Source organism: Anticarsia gemmatalis, chromosome 2, assembly GCF_050436995.1.
Source record: "Anticarsia gemmatalis isolate Benzon Research Colony breed Stoneville strain chromosome 2, ilAntGemm2 primary, whole genome shotgun sequence".
NCBI lineage: Eukaryota > Metazoa > Arthropoda > Insecta > Lepidoptera > Erebidae > Anticarsia > Anticarsia gemmatalis.
This window is the reverse complement of record NC_134746.1, coordinates 6,602,176-6,620,232: the sequence shown is the minus strand read 5'-3', so window position 1 is coordinate 6,620,232 and position 18,057 is coordinate 6,602,176. Positions and strand designations below refer to the sequence as shown.

Below are 18,057 nucleotides of genomic sequence, written 5' to 3'. Positions count from 1 at the left end.
TTTGTGACATTCTGCATAGTGTGTGTTTGTGTGTTGACTATGAAGTAACGCTGTGTGATCGTTGCAGCGGTAAGTTCGGGCTGTGGCTGGACGGTGACCTGTACCTGGGCCGCACGCAGCGCTGCAAGACGTACGGCAACGAGCCGCTGACGACGCGCGAGGACTTCATCGTCAAGATCATGGAGTGCTGGACGTTCATCTGAGCGAGCCCCGCCCGCGCCTCGCCTCGTGCCCACGCAACGCGCTCGCCGGCCGCCACTCTACTTTCAATCAAAAAATAAGCTTTAGATTATCTTATGAAATTTGCTACGAAGATTTGACACTTTTACAAGTCAGTCTTTTCGACTTTAGTACCGATGAGTCTGAAAACGATTTTGTACTCGCATTGTGACTCGAAACGTAGCGGCGCGGATCGACCTCGATCGGCCGAACGGAGACAATATATTAACGTCTACGCGCATTTCTAGTCAAATGTACTGAAACCTGACCAATGTTTTCATCCTCTCCGAATTTAGAGGCGTGTTCGGATACGAGTGCCGCCGCTCGGCCGCGGGCCCCGCCCCGGCCTCTAACTGAGCAAGTGCATTAATCCTAGTCAATTGTCATTTGTATGTAAGTTGAAAGTTAACGGAGATGGAAAGAGCTCATAGCTGAGGACTCTAGGGTAGCCGACGCATAGATCGTGTTGCGGCGCAGCGGGGTCGCCGCGGGGCCGCAGCCTCCGCGCACCCGCCCCGCACGCGCCTGTAATTATTACGTGTCAATTCATACAATTAATATTGTGCATTGTTGTTAAGGAAATTAAAAAGCATATTTGTAACTATAAAATCTGTATGTTATGTAGAAGTTTATATAATAACGAATCGATCATTACGTATGTGTTTAGACGCCGACTATTGGAGTGTCCCGTATGGAGTTATGGAGTAAGGAGCATGTGACACGCGTTGATTTAGTGAAGCTGGTTGTAGTAGTTCCGTGTTGTTCTGAGAGTTGCTCCGCAGTTGTTGCCACACTTGCCGGAGAGGCTCGCCGTGACACTGTCAGTATCAATATGTTATTTATATGTTGTGTAGTAGATTTTGTATGTTATGTTGTCGTGTCTGATTGTATTGAGTCATAATATTAAGTTAGTGAGCATCATTATGTTACACTTGTACTGTGATTTGATTATTATGGTTGCATTTTTTCACTTATTGGAGCGTTGTCACTGATCGATCTTGTATACGTGCTGATCGGAGTTAGCGATGGTGGAACATATCTTCATTCATGTCACACATTTACAACAATGTTTATGATGATAGCATACATCTATACAAATATCAACACGCATTCAATATAGTTGTCAGTAAACCATAGATTATTTTTGTGATGTGACGCTTCAGTACAGAAATGAGTAGCCAATATATGAATATTATTAATTAAATAGTAAAAAAAAATCTTAAATAGATATCTTAGAATGCTTGATGAATGTAATCGTCATTGTGCTTTGTAATCGTTAGCATGATGTTACTCAGACTATCTGGTCGTATAACATTATTTATTTGTCTAGAGCACCGCGCGCTGCCGCCGCGTATATCTACCGCTATGGCCAGTATAATGGCATCGTCTTTGTTTGTCGTGTACTGTATATAAAAACATATTCCTATGTGAGATTAGAAGAGATAATATATATATATTTTTGCGAGAGGCCACGCGAAATAACTATTGTGTATATCGATGGTAGAAAGTACAAGTACCAAAAATTGTCCCAGCTGTTAACGAAGTATAAAATATTAGCGCGTGTGTCCATTCATGCAGAATATTTTGACGTTGTTATTGTTTGTGTACATCAGGAATGTAATAGATGAACTTAGGTTTTAAAATTATATCGGCATAATTATTGTTATAAATTTATAATCATTAGACTTGTTGAGTAGCAGTGAGAATTAAAATATTTATTTATTCTGTTATGGTTTCCATCTTAAGGTTGCTGTAGCTGCATTACTTTATCGGTGATGATTTATTATGTAATTCTAAGTTGTTAAAATGTAAATCAAGCCATAATAATTGAGAATATATTCTTTTGAGAAAGATAATGTTTTATTTATTCACATGTAATTATAAAAAGTACATTCTCTATGAGCCTTATTTTACTAATAATGATATCTATGTCGTTGATGTCGTCCATGTCCTCTGGCGTCGTATCCTCTGTCGTAGTCATTGTACCCTCTGTCCCTGTGGTCCCTGTTGTCTCTATGGTCGCGGTTGTCGCGGTGGTCGCGGTTGTCGCGGTGGTCGCGGTTATCGCGTCTGTCGTGATCGCGGTCCCTGTTGCCGTAGCGCTCGTACGGGTGGAAGCGCCGATTGTTGCGACGATCGTTGCGACGACCAGAGTTGTTTGGAGCCCACCATGAATCAATAACTGGTGGTGTGGATGGCTCACAGTTGAACACATTCATGAATTCTTCATCTTTGTCAGTATATCTATCTTTTAGTACTTCTTCACATCTAGCTAGGAAATCCTGGTCTTCACTCGAAATTGTGTCCGCAGCCATTATTAATTGGATATGGCTTCAGGAAACTCAGTCAGGGAATTTAGAACTGAAAAAACATAATATATTAAAATAAGTAACACCATACTCACACACTCAACCTTTGGCGATTGATGAAGAAAAATGGGGGATGGAATTCTGAAGAAAACAAATATAATATGTTTGTTCTATTAGCATTGCTACTGCTTTTTTACATTCAATTTCTTGACAATGTACCTATGTGAACATATGAATCAACCACATAATTCATGCAAACAATAAATTACCTATATTTCTAGATAAGATTGCAAATTAATCAGCAATCTGCAAATTACAAATATTTTGGGATTTTTGATAATCATCATCAGAACAGTAAGAACTATAAGTTTTACCTACATTAAGAAACAAATATACTTTGTCAACATTATTGCAATAAGTTAATTTAGATGCTAAATAAAAATAAGAGCAAATAATTTTACTATTGACTGTTCGCATGCAGATATTAAAACCTACAAATAGAATTTCCTTGCTCTTATTTTGAACAAACAAACAAAAAAAAGTGTGCATCTTCAAATATTTTATGAATAGAACTGTGATGTTTTTATCAATAAAATATTTTTAAAGAAATTGGAATGAAATCACTTCAAGGACAGGATCAGTAATCACATAGAATGAGTTACAGAACACAGAATGATCACGCAATATATGAATTTCACAAGAGCACCATTATACAAATGTGAACCACAACATGACAGGACAAACACAAACCCAGCTCCACACAACAATCACCTACGAGTAATATTGATATTTACAATTTTCACTGATAAGAGACGTCAAGATGAGACCATAAAAAGTCTTAGAAGGCTCAACCAAATCAGGATAAATAGGTTCAAATATCCATCCAACATAGGCTCCGCACTCAGGGCAGACACATGACTTCCAACGATAGCCAGGGTACCAAGATGTATCCTCTCGCCACTGAAAAACATTATGTGGCTACAGTTCTTACACAAATACAGATGGGGTGAAGAATATCACCCTGTCTCAATAAGAATTACCTCACCAACTCCTACACATGTTGAATCATAAAATGCTATCACAGGATAGAGGAAGAATAAATCAGCAAGAAATACTTCCACTAAAACTTCATCTTTATCAAACAAAGTGTCATTGAAGTAATAGTAAGCCTTTGGACTTGGTTTAGGAAATATGTTTTTACTGGAAGACACGTCGTGACCACAACTGCGGCACAGGATAACTTCTGAAACAGCATTCAGTCTTAAAATAAATCTTTTAATATAAAAACAAACACGAACTACTAGAGATATTACCAGTGTTTTGAAGACTCAGCAGTACGTTGTCAAATCTAAGTATAATAAATAAAACAATTAAGAAACAATAAATATTAGAAATCATTATTGATAATGCTTACTTTTTTGTACCTATATTAGCTAGGTACCTTTATATGAAAAAGGAAATGCATATATTTATAAAATTAAACTCGTCAGTCATCAGCTGAAACCTCTACACCTCACAAAGTTGAATGGTTGTCAAATGTCATTAGCGTCACGTCTGATAGTGATGTGCCGATACGAAATAATAATCATCAATTTATCTATTTAAAAATAACAATTTATTTACTTGCTAGTTTCTACTTTTTTAATATGCCTAATTATATTTCAGCTCGAATTATTAACGAAGACATCAATCATCGATTTTTCCATACCTTATTTAGTTTATTTGATCAATTCATGTGTTACTAATTTCACTTTCTTGTAACTCTGACTTGTGTGAGTTGTAAAATATTATGACAAATTGACAAAACATCTGACATTGACATTTGAAAAACACAAGTGATAGCAGTCGTGTTGGGTTTTGTGTATATTGTTTTCAGTGAAAAATAAAATATTCAGTCCTCAAAATGTCCGAAAACGTGAATATTGATTTATCTGGAGAAATGAATGCTACGGTTGAAAAGAAAGGTTTTCAAAAGTATGTCAATGATATGGAATTGTAAGTCATAACATAATAACGCTACGTGGTGTTTTCTAAGCTTGATTTGTATATGCGTTATCATTCATCGCTGTTACACGCCGTGAAAACAAAATTATCAATTAATTCACGAAGTAGTTACATACAATCACTAAGCATATTCAATAAATGCGAACCGCTTCATCATAATATTAATAAAATGTATTTAACAAAAGAACTTTTGACAAAAAATATTTCATAACAAATATTACTCATGAATTAAAATAGAAGAACTATAATGAATTTTGATTATACCGTTAGCATTATGATTTGGTATTTATATTTAGTAGGTAATGTAATAATGATACACCACTTAGTGATATACCACTGAATAGCATTACTAACAACTTTGCATGCTGCTTCTGACTCTTAAACGTGATCTAAATTTACTGCTGACTAAATAACCTAATCTGATAATGAAGTTTTTCTAATTTATTTACTTTCCACATATATTGATAAGCTATCATAAAAAAGATCATATAGAAATAGTAAAAGACCATGTATGTTTGTAATTTAACTTTACAATAATTCAACAATAATATGATCCCTTGCACAGTTGAACTATTTCTAATTAGTAACATTATAACATTTTTTTCTCTAATTAGCCTGTTTCTATGTGCCACTGCTGAGCAAAGGCCTCTCCACTGAGTTTCCAATCCCTAACTATTAACCTACATTATTCCTTGGCTATTGTTTGTGTTGCTTGTATTTTTTGCTACCTGTGTTTTCTTTGGTGAAACTGTAATGATATCAATAAAACTTTTTAAGGTTGCTTCAGCATGTCCGTAGTGGTGCTGGGCCTGCTCTTGTCATGGGACTACTTGCAACTCGTAGACCATGGACACAGTTTGTTGCCACTGACAACTTTAAGGTGAATTAGATATAATTATTTTAATGATCCTAATGTGTGTATTTAAATTATCAGGTGTAGATATATATTTATTCCTGTTTTAGGCACCTCCATCCATACCACGACTGTCAAGACGATTTTACCGAAATGTTGAGTACTTTCAAGCCAATTACCTGATGGTGTTTTTGGGACTGTTTGCTTACTGCCTGTAAGTATTTAGAAATGTACTTATTTCTAATCCTATTTTAAACTAAAATTAGTATAGCAATAGCACTATATACACTTATTTCTCTATTTATTTATTTTAGAATTACTACACCTCTGCTGCTTATTGCTATGGCTGCAAGTTTCTTTGGATACAGAAAACTTACATCAGGACCAAACACTTGGAAGGTAGGTCCAATCATTATCCTTACTCATTACAGTAATATGTGGTTTTCAAAAGCAAACATTAAAAATAAAATTTATTATTTATTTTTTCAGCCTAGAGTAAGTTCTTAATACAATTACTGTAGTTTCTATAGACATTTTAAATCTATTAATCAAAAATATCTAATCTTGATGTGCTTTGTTTGATAAGAAGGAATTTTACTAACATGATGTATAAAATGTTTGGTTTCTTGGATCTGTCTGGTTTCTTTCTTTGAGTTCATTTCCTCTTGTGGTAACACCTGTAGGTTGGTGGTTGGGAGTTAAGCAAAACTCAGCAGTATGCAGTGGCAGCAGCTGGATCTATGGCACTTTGCTGGCTGGCTGGAGCTGGAGCTGTACTTTTCTGGGTCTTAGGTAAGTTTGACTTACATTAATTTAAAATTATGTCATTAAGACTGCACACATATTGATAATAAAATTGAAGCATGGACTTTGATAGATTTTATATTGAAAATGTTCTGTTTTAGGTGCTACAGTGACAGTAGTAGCTCTGCATGCAAGCTTCTTTGACGCGGAGGCGCTTCCTCCTTCTGACGACCCAGAACAGTTCCCTATGATTGAACAGGTGTGACAGACTCATCTACCGCTGTTCCTGCCTCCGACCAGCCGGATGATGTACCAACACATCAATGAGCCAAATTGAGGCATTGTTTATTATTTATCTATCATTTATAGGTATCTCTGAATCACATCACATGCCATTAATATTTATTATATACAAATAGCTTAGAAGTATAATGTCCTCTATATCTGTTGTTCTATCATTTATTGTGAATCAATCAAGAGGGAAGGAATGTATTATTTATTTAGTATCATTATACAATGAAGATATTGCAGACTATTTTTTCTTTTGCTTGTATGTGTTGACATGTAGTTAGCTCATTATTGTTAGCTAGAAATTAATCTTGAATCTGATTTTTTCATCATCTTAACTCATATTCAATTAGTACCTACCTAATGTTTATATACAAAATGTAATTTTGATATAACTCTATGTGTGTGTGTGATAATTATAATCGAATAACTTTATTATTATAATATATTATTAGATTTCATTCTATGTTACTTATATAACAATGTTTGGTGCAAACCAAACAACCTAGTTGATCTTATAACAAAATAATGGCCTATCTCAATGCAAAACTGTGGAACCTAGATGAAAATATTAATCTTTAGGTTCTGTGTTGATTTTAAATGAATTAGGGACACTATATAAAGTTGTGAAAAACGAGGCTGAACATGTGTGTAAAATTCATCTTTTCATCCTTAAATTAACTTAGAGGCCAGTATAGCACAATTTATTCAAATATTTTAGTATATCAAAACTGATATTTTTTGTGATTAAATTTTATATTTATCTTAATCAAGATTTTGATAATGATCATGAAATTATTAGCTTGTATAACTGTAATTTTAGATTTATTTAAGGACCTTTGTAATTATGTACATTTCTGCCAGTACTTATAATTCAGACTATTATTAATTAAATTTAAGTTTCAATTTACTGTTTTATTTCTGAAAGAAGTATAAGGAGTGGCCAGCAGGTCGAACATAGATCCAGTTTATCCTGATGTAAGGAAACCTAAAACCTTGTGGTGTAATTTTTTTATGAAGGTAAATTAATAGATGTATGGATTTGAATGAGGCAAGGTAAGATTATTGTAAGGATCATTACCAGGTGGAGTTCTTTGGTCTCAGCCTAGCCCTATGGGAAAAAGGCATGATTTTATGTATGTATGTAAAGTAATAAATTGTACAGTGTAGTTGGTATATAATATATTGTTGTATACTATTATCAAGTTAGTCACCCCTGCTATATAATACCGATGTTAAACATAAGTTAAGGGTATTCTCTTTTAAGCAAAGAATATAAATGATAAAGGGCATTTCATTTATTATGATTACAAATTAAACAAGTAAAAAATAAAGCATACTCTATATAAATCCAAGAGCACAGCTAGTGGACATGTTATACATATTTCAGTTAAAACATATCATAATTTATTGTAACATAGATTTAATAGTTGATATTTAAGAATCCTAGTCAGTTAGGACAAGAAGTTATAAATAGAAATAATATAAAGAACTCCAGTCTAATCTCTCAAACATGAATATTACTTTCTGCTACTTATATTAAACACAATGCTCTTTTATGACCATATTCATAACCAGAGACATTGTTATTATTGCGACAAATAAAATTATTCTGCTCTAAGCAACAACTGAATAAAATTTAAATATAGGAACAAAGTACATTATAATTTTGTCTATAATAGTCATTTAATATAATTCCTGGAAGACAAAAATAGAAAAAAGAACTAAGTATATAAAAATCTGAATTAATACATTATATTTGAATTGATAATTAATCACAAGTGTACTCCATTGTTAATTCTAGTCAGTTCCATGTCAGCCACAAGCAAGATCTCATCCCACTTGTGTGACGGTGTGTGAGGTGGGGTTGTGATACCAAACTTCAGTTCTTTGGTGGAAGTTGGAGTAGTGAACTCCAGTTTCCTCTTGGAGCGGCCGGCGCACACAGACGCAGGCGTCCGCTGCTGATTGTCCAGTACTGACAGTGGTGTGATGGGTGATGGAGTGTTCACTGCTGTTTTGTCACACTTCTTCATCTTGTGTGGCCCCACATATTTAAAAACTGGCTTCTTTAATATTAAGTTACCTGACACTTTTTCAATGAGACCAATTGAAATAAATACATTGGCAATGTCATACAGTCTTCTGACTTTAGACTTGTGTTGGCGGTCCTGCTGCTCAGGGGAGATCACTGTCTTGTTCTTACTTGATGTATCTATCAGCACACGCACAGCCATCTCCAAATTGATTAAAGTATTCTGTAACATCAATTATGATACTTTAATTCAGACCTGTAACATGGATAAGAAGAGGTCACAATATTTGCTTTCTTAGTTTATAAAATACCAAAAAGTGAGCTCACCGGAGGTTCCACCAAAAACAGCATGAGGAACCTCTGAGCCAACACACCCAGTGTCTTATGTTTGGGTGTTGGAGGTTTTGGTGCTTTTCCACGCAATGCATCAGATAACTTAAGGTGTTCCCCTTGCTTCTTAAGCATCTTTAAAAAGGAATTAAGCCGTGACCCTCCATGCCAGAGATATGTGTTCTTCCTCTTATGAACAGCACACTGCATAGCTTCAAGTATGTTGATAATGTCATACATTCGTCGTTTCTCTACACCTAGCCTGGCTGCAGTGCTATCCAGCTGTATTTCCACTGGTCCATCGCCATGAAGGGGATACAGATTGAGGAATCTGTAATAGCATTTACCTATTAATAATCAGCTTTAAACAAATCTTAACCCAGGGAGAATGTTGTGAGTGATTACCTATCACATAATATCTGGAGGGACTTTTCTTTCCGGTGAACAGCACTCGGAGGCGGAGTGGGGTATTGCAGCGCGACATTAGTCAATAACTTGAGGTTAGCCGTTGGTGAAACATAGTTCGTTGAATTTGTAACTTCAGTAAGAACGCAACGCTTTGGAGTACAAGTTATGTTGTCATCTTCATACATCGTGCGATAACATTATGCAAAATACCAATTTTACAAAATATTCGCGTACTTTTTGACAGTCTTACACAAATCTAGATGGCCGATTATATTTTAGAAATTCAATGTGAACAGGACATTGTAACGAAAACAAAACTTATATTAGTTTCATTTAAAATAAGAAATAATAGTAAATTATTTTAACAAATTCAATAAAAGTAACCTCACGGTAAACAATTTTGACAGTAGTAAATTGCGCGCGAGGCTCGAACTTCTCAATCTGGAAATTCCACTTTTTTGCGTTTCGTTTCATTGAGAGAAATTGTGAAATTGGTTATAATAAAATATTTATTATTAATTTGTTTGGAGATAAGATTGTAATTTTTTAAAATGAAAAATTGATATATCTGCTGCGGAATATTGAATGTTTAATTATCATCTCTAAGAAGGGAGTAGTTTGGTCGATAATAGTCAATCGTTATGTGTCTTACGTTTTCTATGTGTTATGTTACGTAAATTTGAGGAGATGAAAAAAAAAGAGAAGCCTTAGCTCTGCCTATACTCTCGGTATTGTCCTGTCCCCACAAATCAAGCCAATCAAGGTATATTTTTTTTACGTCGGAGCTGGTAGCCAATCATTGTTTATTAATCTTGATAAGTAAGCGCGTCAGATAAACCTTTGAGAACGGTGTTTTACTAGTTACACTGTATATACAAATAACTTTCTATTATCCTGAAATTAAATAAATAATGTTATGAGCCGTGAGCGTGCTTTTTACAATTTTCAAAGTAACCCAAGCTTAAGTAAGACAAATGATACGCATCGAGAAGCGGAAGTATCCATTGTTTATGGTAGGAAATTCTTTTTTTACTTGCGTCACGTCATGGCTGGCATGAAGCTTGATTACTTTTCTTGCAAAAGTGAGCTTGGTTTTCTTTGAAAGTGGAGGTTTCAGATAATGTTTTGACTTTTATTTACATTTCGGGATAAGCGGTCTTGAAATGTTTGGTTATATATTTTAAGTGGAACTATTGGTATAATGAATATGTCTCGTTTGCACTAGAGAAAGGTGTAATATCACAACAAAATGAACGACGGTGATTGGATATGCAGTGATGCGAATTGCGGAAATATAAATTTCGCTCGCAGGGTTTCTTGTTACCGATGTAACAAAGAAAGACCAGATACCTCCAAATCTTTTAAAAAGAAACTTGGGACTGAAATTGGCAAAACCGCCGCTGAAAAGTCGCGAGGTTTATTCAACGCGGATGATTGGCAGTGCAACAAATGTGCTAATGTTAACTGGGCCCGGCGGCAAACATGTAATGTTTGCAACGCTCCAAAATATGGTGAAGTAAGTATTTATTGCTCTATAATTATTGTGGCTTCTGAATGAATTGTATTTGTTTACTATTTGTGGTCGTTAAAGGTGGAAGCTCGTACCGGTTACGGCGGAGGTTACAATGAGCGCGGAGTAGTGGAGTACCGGAGGCGCGAACCTTCTTCAGATGATGAATACGATGAATTTGGCAGAAAGAAGCGCAAGCGTAAGGCGGAGTCTCAAGAGAGGGTACGTTTCTTTGCATTAATATATGATACAGTTAAAATTTTGTATGAGTGATTCACAAATAATTTAATTAAAGACAGTCTAAACTAAACATAATAAGATATAAAATTCAAACAAGAAAGATCATACCAACCTATTTCATTCAACTAAAAATATATTACACCGTCTTATGATTAAGTCTTACCATTAACATTCCATATCAACAGCTTGTCGTGTCAAATATTTCTTTTTTATCAAATATTCAGGGAGTTATGGAATTTGAAGCTCAGAAGACTTGATGTTGTATTATAAGTGCAATAAATTTTTGAAGCACATCATTACTAAAGTGGAGATTATTTTTCCTGCCTTCAGGTTGGCATCACTGAAGCAGCAGTATTCAAAAAGTTGCCACCAACTGTGCTGCAGAAGGATTCAAACATGGAACATGTTATGCCAGTCCTTGAAACTAGAATGTCCAGACCTAAAACTAGACCACAAGAAAAAGTTAATGGCAGTCTTAGTGATGGTTCTGTGTGTGATGTGACACCTCGTGCTAATGCAGCATTCACTAGACAATATATTATGGATCATAGACAGAATCATTTAGAACCAATTATTAAACCAAATGGTGTCCCATCAAGAAAACGGTTTGTGAGCACTGGTGATCGAGATCAAACTGCTTCATCTGGCTACGAAACCAGTTCTAAGAAAAGCAAAAGTGTAAGGGACAGCTCTATATCTCCAGCTATTAAATCATATAATCCTGTCATGGAAAACATGGTCTCTTCCACAAATAATGATGTGGTGTACAAGTTTACTGGACCTACTCCAGCTGAAGATTTCCAAGTCACATATACTGTTGAAGAAAGAGTCAAGGCTGCAGCATTTGCTATTGCTTATTGCAATTGTAAACTCAGTACTGAAAAATTTGAGCAACTGTATGACAAACCTGCACCCGATTTCAAGACAATTTTTGGTTGGAGGCAGAGACTTTTAACTACTGGTTGTTTAGTTGATTCACATAAAGAAACAAATGAGAAATCAACAAGTTGTGCTCTAAATACTGAAGAGGGCAATAAGAAGAAACCTGTTTTTAAACTCCCCAATCCAGATGAGATATTGATTACATCTGAGAGTGATGATGATAGTAATAAAAGTTTTCAGAAGCCTATAGCTAGAAGTGTAAGTGCCGAAACATTAGTGATTCCACCAGATAAATCTGTCGATGCGTCAGGTGGGTCGGGGAGTACTGCTGAGGAGAGGAAATCTCGAGCAAGCAGTCATTCACAATCTACACACAGAAGAACATGCTCAAGCTCAAGAGACAGTCAAGATTCTAATTATCCAGAAACAGATTCAGAAAGATTGGCCAATAAACCTGTAAGTTCCAGAGCTGCATCATGCACTAAATCGGGAAGCATCTCTGCTATACAATCCATTAAAGATACTGATTCTGATTCAGTGTCGTATAATAGTGAAGAAGATATTTTCCTGTCAAGAAGTTTTCCAAATAGAGAAGGCAGGAGAAAACGAAAAATAAAAAGGCGCCCTGTTCCTACTGTTGCCAAAGTTAACAATTATGCCTCAAATGAGACTCCATCATTTGGAGGGTACAACACTATTAAACCATCAGTAGCACAATCAGCCTTAATAACTGGAAATATTTACACCCCAAATTTGCGTAATATGAATGTTAAACCTCCAAGAAATATGCCAACTGATATAGATAATTGTTCAACTGAATATGTTCCTACTAGGTTAGGTGCAACTGCTAAAAAGAATTACCAGGATTTTAAAGACACAGTCCGTAAAAAAGGATATTGGGCTAAAGGGAATGGCACTACCATAGTACAGAAAAGAAATAGTATCTCAACAGATGTATGTCCTGCACCAAAACATATAACAATTAGACCACGAGAGGAAACAGTTATATCCAAGTACACAGGTGTTAAAGTTTATGAACCTGTACAAGATCAGCCAAAACTTGCCAAAAACCACATTACCAGCTACACTAAAGATGTAAGTGATAATATGACTATGGCTGAGAATTCTTTACCTTTTGATAAAGTAGCCCTAGGTCAGAAACCTACAATTCAATCTCCTGAACATACAGATAGAATATTTGCTCTGGTACAATCAAACAGTGCAAGTAAAAATAGAAGCATTATGGACATCTTCGACAATGACGATCCAGGTCAGGACAGTCCAGAAAGAGATAAAGAATTAGAAAACTATAACACTGCGCGCAAAGCATATGAAACTGAATGGGATGAAGATGATGACGCTCTTTATAAACATTCAGACAGTGAGGAGAGACAGTCGCCACCGCGGCGAGCTTTGTCTCCTCAGAGTGTTAGTTCTGTTCGTACTCAAAGCCCTATGTCTAACATGTTGTACAACACTGAAAAACAAACTCCACTACAAGTCACACCTAACAAAGTTCCTGCAGAAATGATCAAAGGCAAACAAGACATGCTTCTGGATTTGTTAAAAGATTTTCAAAATAAAGAAATTGGTGAAGTCTTATCACCCTTGAAGCAGGTTTCACCTCAGAAACATTGCATAGAAGAAATATCTGAAAGTAATAATAAAGTACAAACAAAAGCACCTATCAACAACAGTGCCAGACCCGAGCCAGTTGCGACAGTCTTGTCTGACGAAACATTTTATATGTCAGAGGAGCACTCTGATGATATGCAAAAATCTTCTAAACTAATCAGTCCCTCGAAGAAAGTACATGTTATAGAATCTGTTACTATTCAACCTGCTTCCAACTATAAATACGGGCCGTCACCTCGTCAAAATAAATATCAATATCATAGTCCTAAACCAGTAAATGAGAATGCAAATGTATCGCCTATACAAAATATAGAACCTATTACAGTCAGTCCAGAACAGTCACCTGAACAAGAAACGCTTGTTCCTGAACCTGGCGCTCAACCTGCACCTCAGTTGGATTTGTCCAACTTGCTTGCTGGTATAAATACTAATACATTGCTTTTGGCTCTACAAAATCTTCATCAGTTAACACAGAACTCCTCATCTGATAGTATGCAAAATAATGTTGAGCAACAAAAGCCAAATGAGGATCCTCCAAATGTGGAAACTATTAACTTGACAAATGACGAGGAGTGGGAGAAAGAATCTAACAGAGATGGTAGCATAGAGAGACAGTTACAACGATTGGACGGACTCCCTGGCGATACTCCTTTTTTAGCCGATATTTTTGATCCTGGTCCAGTTTCAATACCTCAAAATGTGGCCCGAAAATTAAACCTTGACGTCGATAACCAAGATGACAAATCAAAATCTCAAGGCCAAAACGAAAATGCGCCTGTTATAGGGAATTTCAAAAGTTTCGCTCTGCCCAAACCAATATTACTGAATAGACTAAAATTAACAGTAAAAACAGCTGACAAGAGCTCGAAAAAATCTACAGACGGCAAAAAAGTGAAAAAGAAGAAAAAGGTTTGTATACAATCTTTGTACATAAAGAATAATGTATGGCAAGTTAAAGTTTAAACTTCATTTTATAATCAATGGAACTTGCTATTTTATTCTATGGAATGGTGCAGGTTATGAAAACGAGTAGTTCGTCAATTTAGTATGTGATTATGACTGTTGTGTGTTGGCTATTAAGATAACCTTGTTGCAGACCAAGTCTGGTTCATCGCACGAGGGCGGTGAGGGCGAGGGTGCGGACGAGGACGAAGAATCCGGAGACGAAGCCGATCTATCTAAATACGACCTGTGGGGCAGTGACGCAGAGCAGGGCAACTCTTCTAAAACTGGTAAATTTTGTTACATAAGTTTTAATGCCTTAAGTCAAAGTCATTCTAACCATCTTTACTTTAAATTGATATGAGATTTATATCTCAAAAAATTTTAACAAAGATAGAACTGACTTCAAAAAGCTACTTGTCAAATCTAAATCAAAGTTTAATGGGACCACAGACAGGAACTTTTCGTAATCAAAGAATCATCAAAATGTCTACCCTAAAGTTATGATTAACCATATATTTTTTTAAAAAAATAACCCCTTATTTTTTTTTAGTTGACTGTGAAGTAATCAAAAGATAATAATAATGTTATATATAATTTCAGACAATGCAGAAAAAGAAAACATGAAAGGCGGAGAAAATTCTAAAGAGAGTATGATGGACAAGAACGATAGACAATCTCCCGTTAGGAGTAGTAAGAGAAGGTTGGTCTTATAAGTGGGTAATTGTTTAGCTTCATTATGAGGAGGCTTTCTAAGTTTCTAATTTTGAAATTATCTGTAGATATTGCTGAAGCTCCGAGTATAGTTGCGCTTTTTATGTAGAATAATCTTAAAATTTATTTGTTGAATTATGTAGAACTTTTTTGTTTCTTACACGTTATTTCTTGTTCAGGTCTAGAAGTTCATCTTCGTCGTCGAGTTCGTCATCCAGTTCCACTTCTAGTCATAGTTCCTCGCAGGCACCAAAAAATAAGTGAGTTATAGGTCATTCATGCTCGCGTCATTGTTATTTCAATATATTATTATTTGTATTTTTTTTTATTGTGATTTATTTGCTCATAGTAACCTAAACCCTTATTATGTAGCTAAATATATCTACAAAGGGTCGTGCTTGGAAGAAATGTAATAAGATCGTACTAATGTTTTAAATTTAATTTTCTCGTGCAGATTTGACGACTTCAATTTAAACAGTGAGCGCGAGTCATCACCAAAAGGTCGCAGGTCGCGGACGCGGTCACGGTCGCCTCGCGCACGCTCTACCGGCTCCGCCCGACGTAAATCACGAGACAGTCGCTCAGCGGGAGAATCCAGGTAATACTCGCAATATTTCGTATGGTATAATAATAATGTGAATGAAAGTACAACGTTGAATTTTCAAGAGGAGAATAGGAAGTGGATCTTGAGTCTCTAGAGAAAATGTGAATGTGTTACGTTTTGGCAGGAGTCACGAAGGTCGCGACAAGGATTGGACGCGCGAGCGGGATCGGCGGGAGCGGTCGCGCGGCGCCCGCGACGAGCGCAAGGAGCGGCGCTACAGCCGCGACGGAGGCACGCACTACACGTCGCGCGGCCGCCACCGCTAGGCCGCCTCGTGCGGACAGTGAGTGCTCCAGTGTTCGAAGCGGGACTAGCATAGCGACGATGAGTGTTCACCGCCAACCTTCGTGCTTCGACTGAAACCCTTGTAATATTACCCGATATATGCAGCTCTTGCAAGTGGCGAGTTAACGTTTTGTATGTACTAGTGTTGGATTATTCCCAGTTATCCAGGCCAAGTTTGTACAGTAGGTGACGAGCTGGATTTGTTTCCGATCATGTGATGATTTTTTTTCAGCGAATATTGGTGAACATTATATTAAGCTTATATCGATTGTCGATGTAAAAGCTGGAAATTATTTGCCTACTTTCTTGTTAGTGATAAATGGAATGGTTACCTGGGAATAACTTGCATTGTTTGACAAAAAATTGTAAATTGTTTTAAAGGACGGAATCTTGTCAGATACGTCGCGTTGTAGGTTAGACAGAGTAGTTGTCTTTGTTTAAGGTCAGTTAAATGTTTGTATATAGTCAAAAACTGTGACTAGGACTCCACCCAGTATACTTGTAGTATATTTACTTTCGCGAAATCCAAATTATTTTTGTGTTGCGTCTGTAAAACAATATATATTTGCGTTTGCGCTTTGTGATAATTGCTAAGTAGGAATTCAAAGTTTAGTACATATTGTTCATGTACGCGCTTAACCGTAAGGATCTCAATACTGTATTCATTTTTAAACAATAGAAATTTGTTACCTCGTCCATTTGTTGTGAACTAAAAATTCATATAATAACTGTCTGCTGTGCTTTTTTGCGTCCATATATCTGTTGTAGAGTAGCAGAGCTGTTAATATTTCACTTCATATAGTACTTTTAAAGCATTTAAGGTATCATAGAAGTAATAACATATATCATGACTTTGAAATAATATTGTATCAGTAAACCAGAATAAGCCACTTAAATCGCACGTAGGAACTTACGAGATACTTAATACATAAACCGATTTCTTTATTTATATGCTGTTCTAGGCCGATTTTATATTCACGAGGCAACAATTAAAAAGAGGTTTCATTATCGGACTTTGTTCGTAAGAGCTTGAGTTTTTTTGTTATATTATTTTTTGCTGATATATAATGGACTTTAGAATAAGTAAACTGACGAAACGTCACGCGGCGTCATATGGTTTGTGTTAATTGTTGCCTACTGTGAATATGCGGCGTATCATCTCTCGCCTTAAGCTTGTTATGATAGAATCAACGCGAAAACTTGTCAAGATTAAGAAATTATTGGGATAATGTTATCTTTGAAAGCTGTTATGTAAAAATTGTAAGACTGATTGGTGGTTAAGGGCAATTTTATCAAATTGCTTCTTTGGTTGTAAAGGAATTAGTGCAGACCTGTTCGAGAATAATGGGCGAGTTCATTTTGTTGTGCTATTTTAATGCCGCAAACGGACACTGATCTTATATAATTGACAGTTGTAAGAGCACGTTTATAAAGATAATATAAATCAAATTTTATATACGCAGGAGAATGAGTAAACTATTTCAAGAGGTCATCTCAATGCTCGGACGGCAGAATGCATGTTTGAAGCCCATTTATCATATCGGGAATCGAACTTAGATGCGTTTTCGCTTTTGTCTCGTTTTAACACAAAAAAATATTTTTGACCATCAAATAAATGTAAGTTTGAATTGAACAAATATTTATAAACATTGTGCCTTTCGGTGTTTTGAAAAGAATACAAATGGGTATGTCAAGTGGAGGCTTTTATTAACTTTAACAACATGACTTAGCACATATCAGCTCAGCGTCTGTTTGCGGCTTTATGTCCCAAATTAATGACACATTGAGTTACTCTGTAAATATTAATTGTAGTAGTTCTTATAACTCAGATGAATATATATGTAACAAATTCTGTTCCAAATTATATCATACGAATGTTTTATCTAGATATGTTGTGGCAGGCTTATCTTAATGTTGCTATTGTAGCATTTGACAATGGTGTAATTTCTTTCAGTATGTGAACTGGTGAAAAGACAATTTTGTTATTATTTTGAATATTTAGTGATATGAATTACATCTAAGCCAATATGTATGGTAATTGATTTACCATTAAAA

The 18,057-nt window shown here is 35.7% G+C and overlaps 5 protein-coding genes across 28 annotated transcripts in view; 3 read left to right on the top strand and 2 right to left on the bottom strand.

Moving 5' to 3' along the window:
• The window catches only part of mtd (TLD domain-containing protein mustard), a 98,188-nt gene extending 96,113 nt beyond the window's left edge, over window positions 1-2,075 (top strand). For all 19 annotated transcript variants that reach the window (XM_076127910.1, XM_076127888.1, XM_076127957.1 and 16 more), the window contains one exon: window positions 68-2,075. In XM_076127910.1, coding sequence (XP_075984025.1) covers window positions 68-203 — 136 coding nt within the window. In that variant the 3' untranslated portion in view covers window positions 204-2,075. The remainder of the gene's footprint in view (window positions 1-67) is intronic.
• LOC142981853 (uncharacterized) lies at window positions 2,044-4,070 on the bottom strand. 4 transcript variants are annotated; one of them, XM_076127993.1, is made up of 4 exons: window positions 3,842-4,049; window positions 3,569-3,771; window positions 3,323-3,488; window positions 2,404-2,580 (listed from the first exon to the last, which is right to left on the bottom strand). In XM_076127993.1, exons 1-4 carry the CDS (start codon window positions 3,924-3,926, stop codon window positions 2,537-2,539), a joined length of 498 nt encoding a protein of 165 aa, XP_075984108.1. In that variant the 5' UTR covers window positions 3,927-4,049; the 3' UTR covers window positions 2,404-2,536. The 4 variants fall into 4 exon arrangements, with proteins under 4 accessions (XP_075984123.1, XP_075984130.1, XP_075984108.1 ...); XM_076128001.1 differs by having other exon boundaries at window positions 3,569-3,768; XM_076128008.1 differs by lacking the exons at window positions 3,323-3,488; window positions 3,569-3,771 and having other exon boundaries at window positions 2,044-2,580; window positions 3,943-4,070.
• A 267-nt stretch (window positions 4,071-4,337) lies between these two features.
• On the top strand, window positions 4,338-7,323 carry LOC142981713 (prenylated Rab acceptor protein 1). 2 transcript variants are annotated; one of them, XM_076127811.1, is made up of 6 exons: window positions 4,338-4,502; window positions 5,310-5,412; window positions 5,496-5,599; window positions 5,700-5,784; window positions 6,069-6,177; window positions 6,291-7,323. In XM_076127811.1, the coding sequence occupies exons 1-6, from the start codon at window positions 4,432-4,434 to the stop codon at window positions 6,392-6,394; spliced, it is 576 nt and encodes a 191-aa protein (XP_075983926.1). In that variant the 5' UTR covers window positions 4,338-4,431; the 3' UTR covers window positions 6,395-7,323. The 2 variants fall into 2 exon arrangements, with proteins under 2 accessions (XP_075983926.1, XP_075983916.1); XM_076127801.1 differs by having other exon boundaries at window positions 4,338-4,523.
• Window positions 7,324-7,700: 377 nt separating this feature from the next.
• On the bottom strand, window positions 7,701-9,622 carry LOC142981707 (transcription factor E2F7-like). Its single transcript, XM_076127788.1, has 3 exons — window positions 9,188-9,622; window positions 8,780-9,113; window positions 7,701-8,675 (listed from the first exon to the last, which is right to left on the bottom strand). Exons 1-3 carry the CDS (start codon window positions 9,373-9,375, stop codon window positions 8,193-8,195), a joined length of 1,005 nt encoding a protein of 334 aa, XP_075983903.1. The 5' UTR covers window positions 9,376-9,622; the 3' UTR covers window positions 7,701-8,192.
• Window positions 9,623-10,235: 613 nt separating this feature from the next.
• Window positions 10,236-17,926, top strand: LOC142981692 (uncharacterized). 2 transcript variants are annotated; one of them, XM_076127764.1, is made up of 8 exons: window positions 10,236-10,706; window positions 10,782-10,922; window positions 11,271-14,366; window positions 14,554-14,689; window positions 15,003-15,102; window positions 15,293-15,373; window positions 15,568-15,711; window positions 15,842-17,926. In XM_076127764.1, exons 1-8 carry the CDS (start codon window positions 10,440-10,442, stop codon window positions 15,981-15,983), a joined length of 4,107 nt encoding a protein of 1,368 aa, XP_075983879.1. In that variant the 5' UTR covers window positions 10,236-10,439; the 3' UTR covers window positions 15,984-17,926. The 2 variants fall into 2 exon arrangements, 1 of the variants encoding a protein (XP_075983879.1); XR_012959944.1 differs by lacking the exon at window positions 15,842-17,926 and having other exon boundaries at window positions 15,003-15,115; window positions 15,568-15,625.
• The last annotated feature ends 131 nt before the right edge of the window (window positions 17,927-18,057 follow it).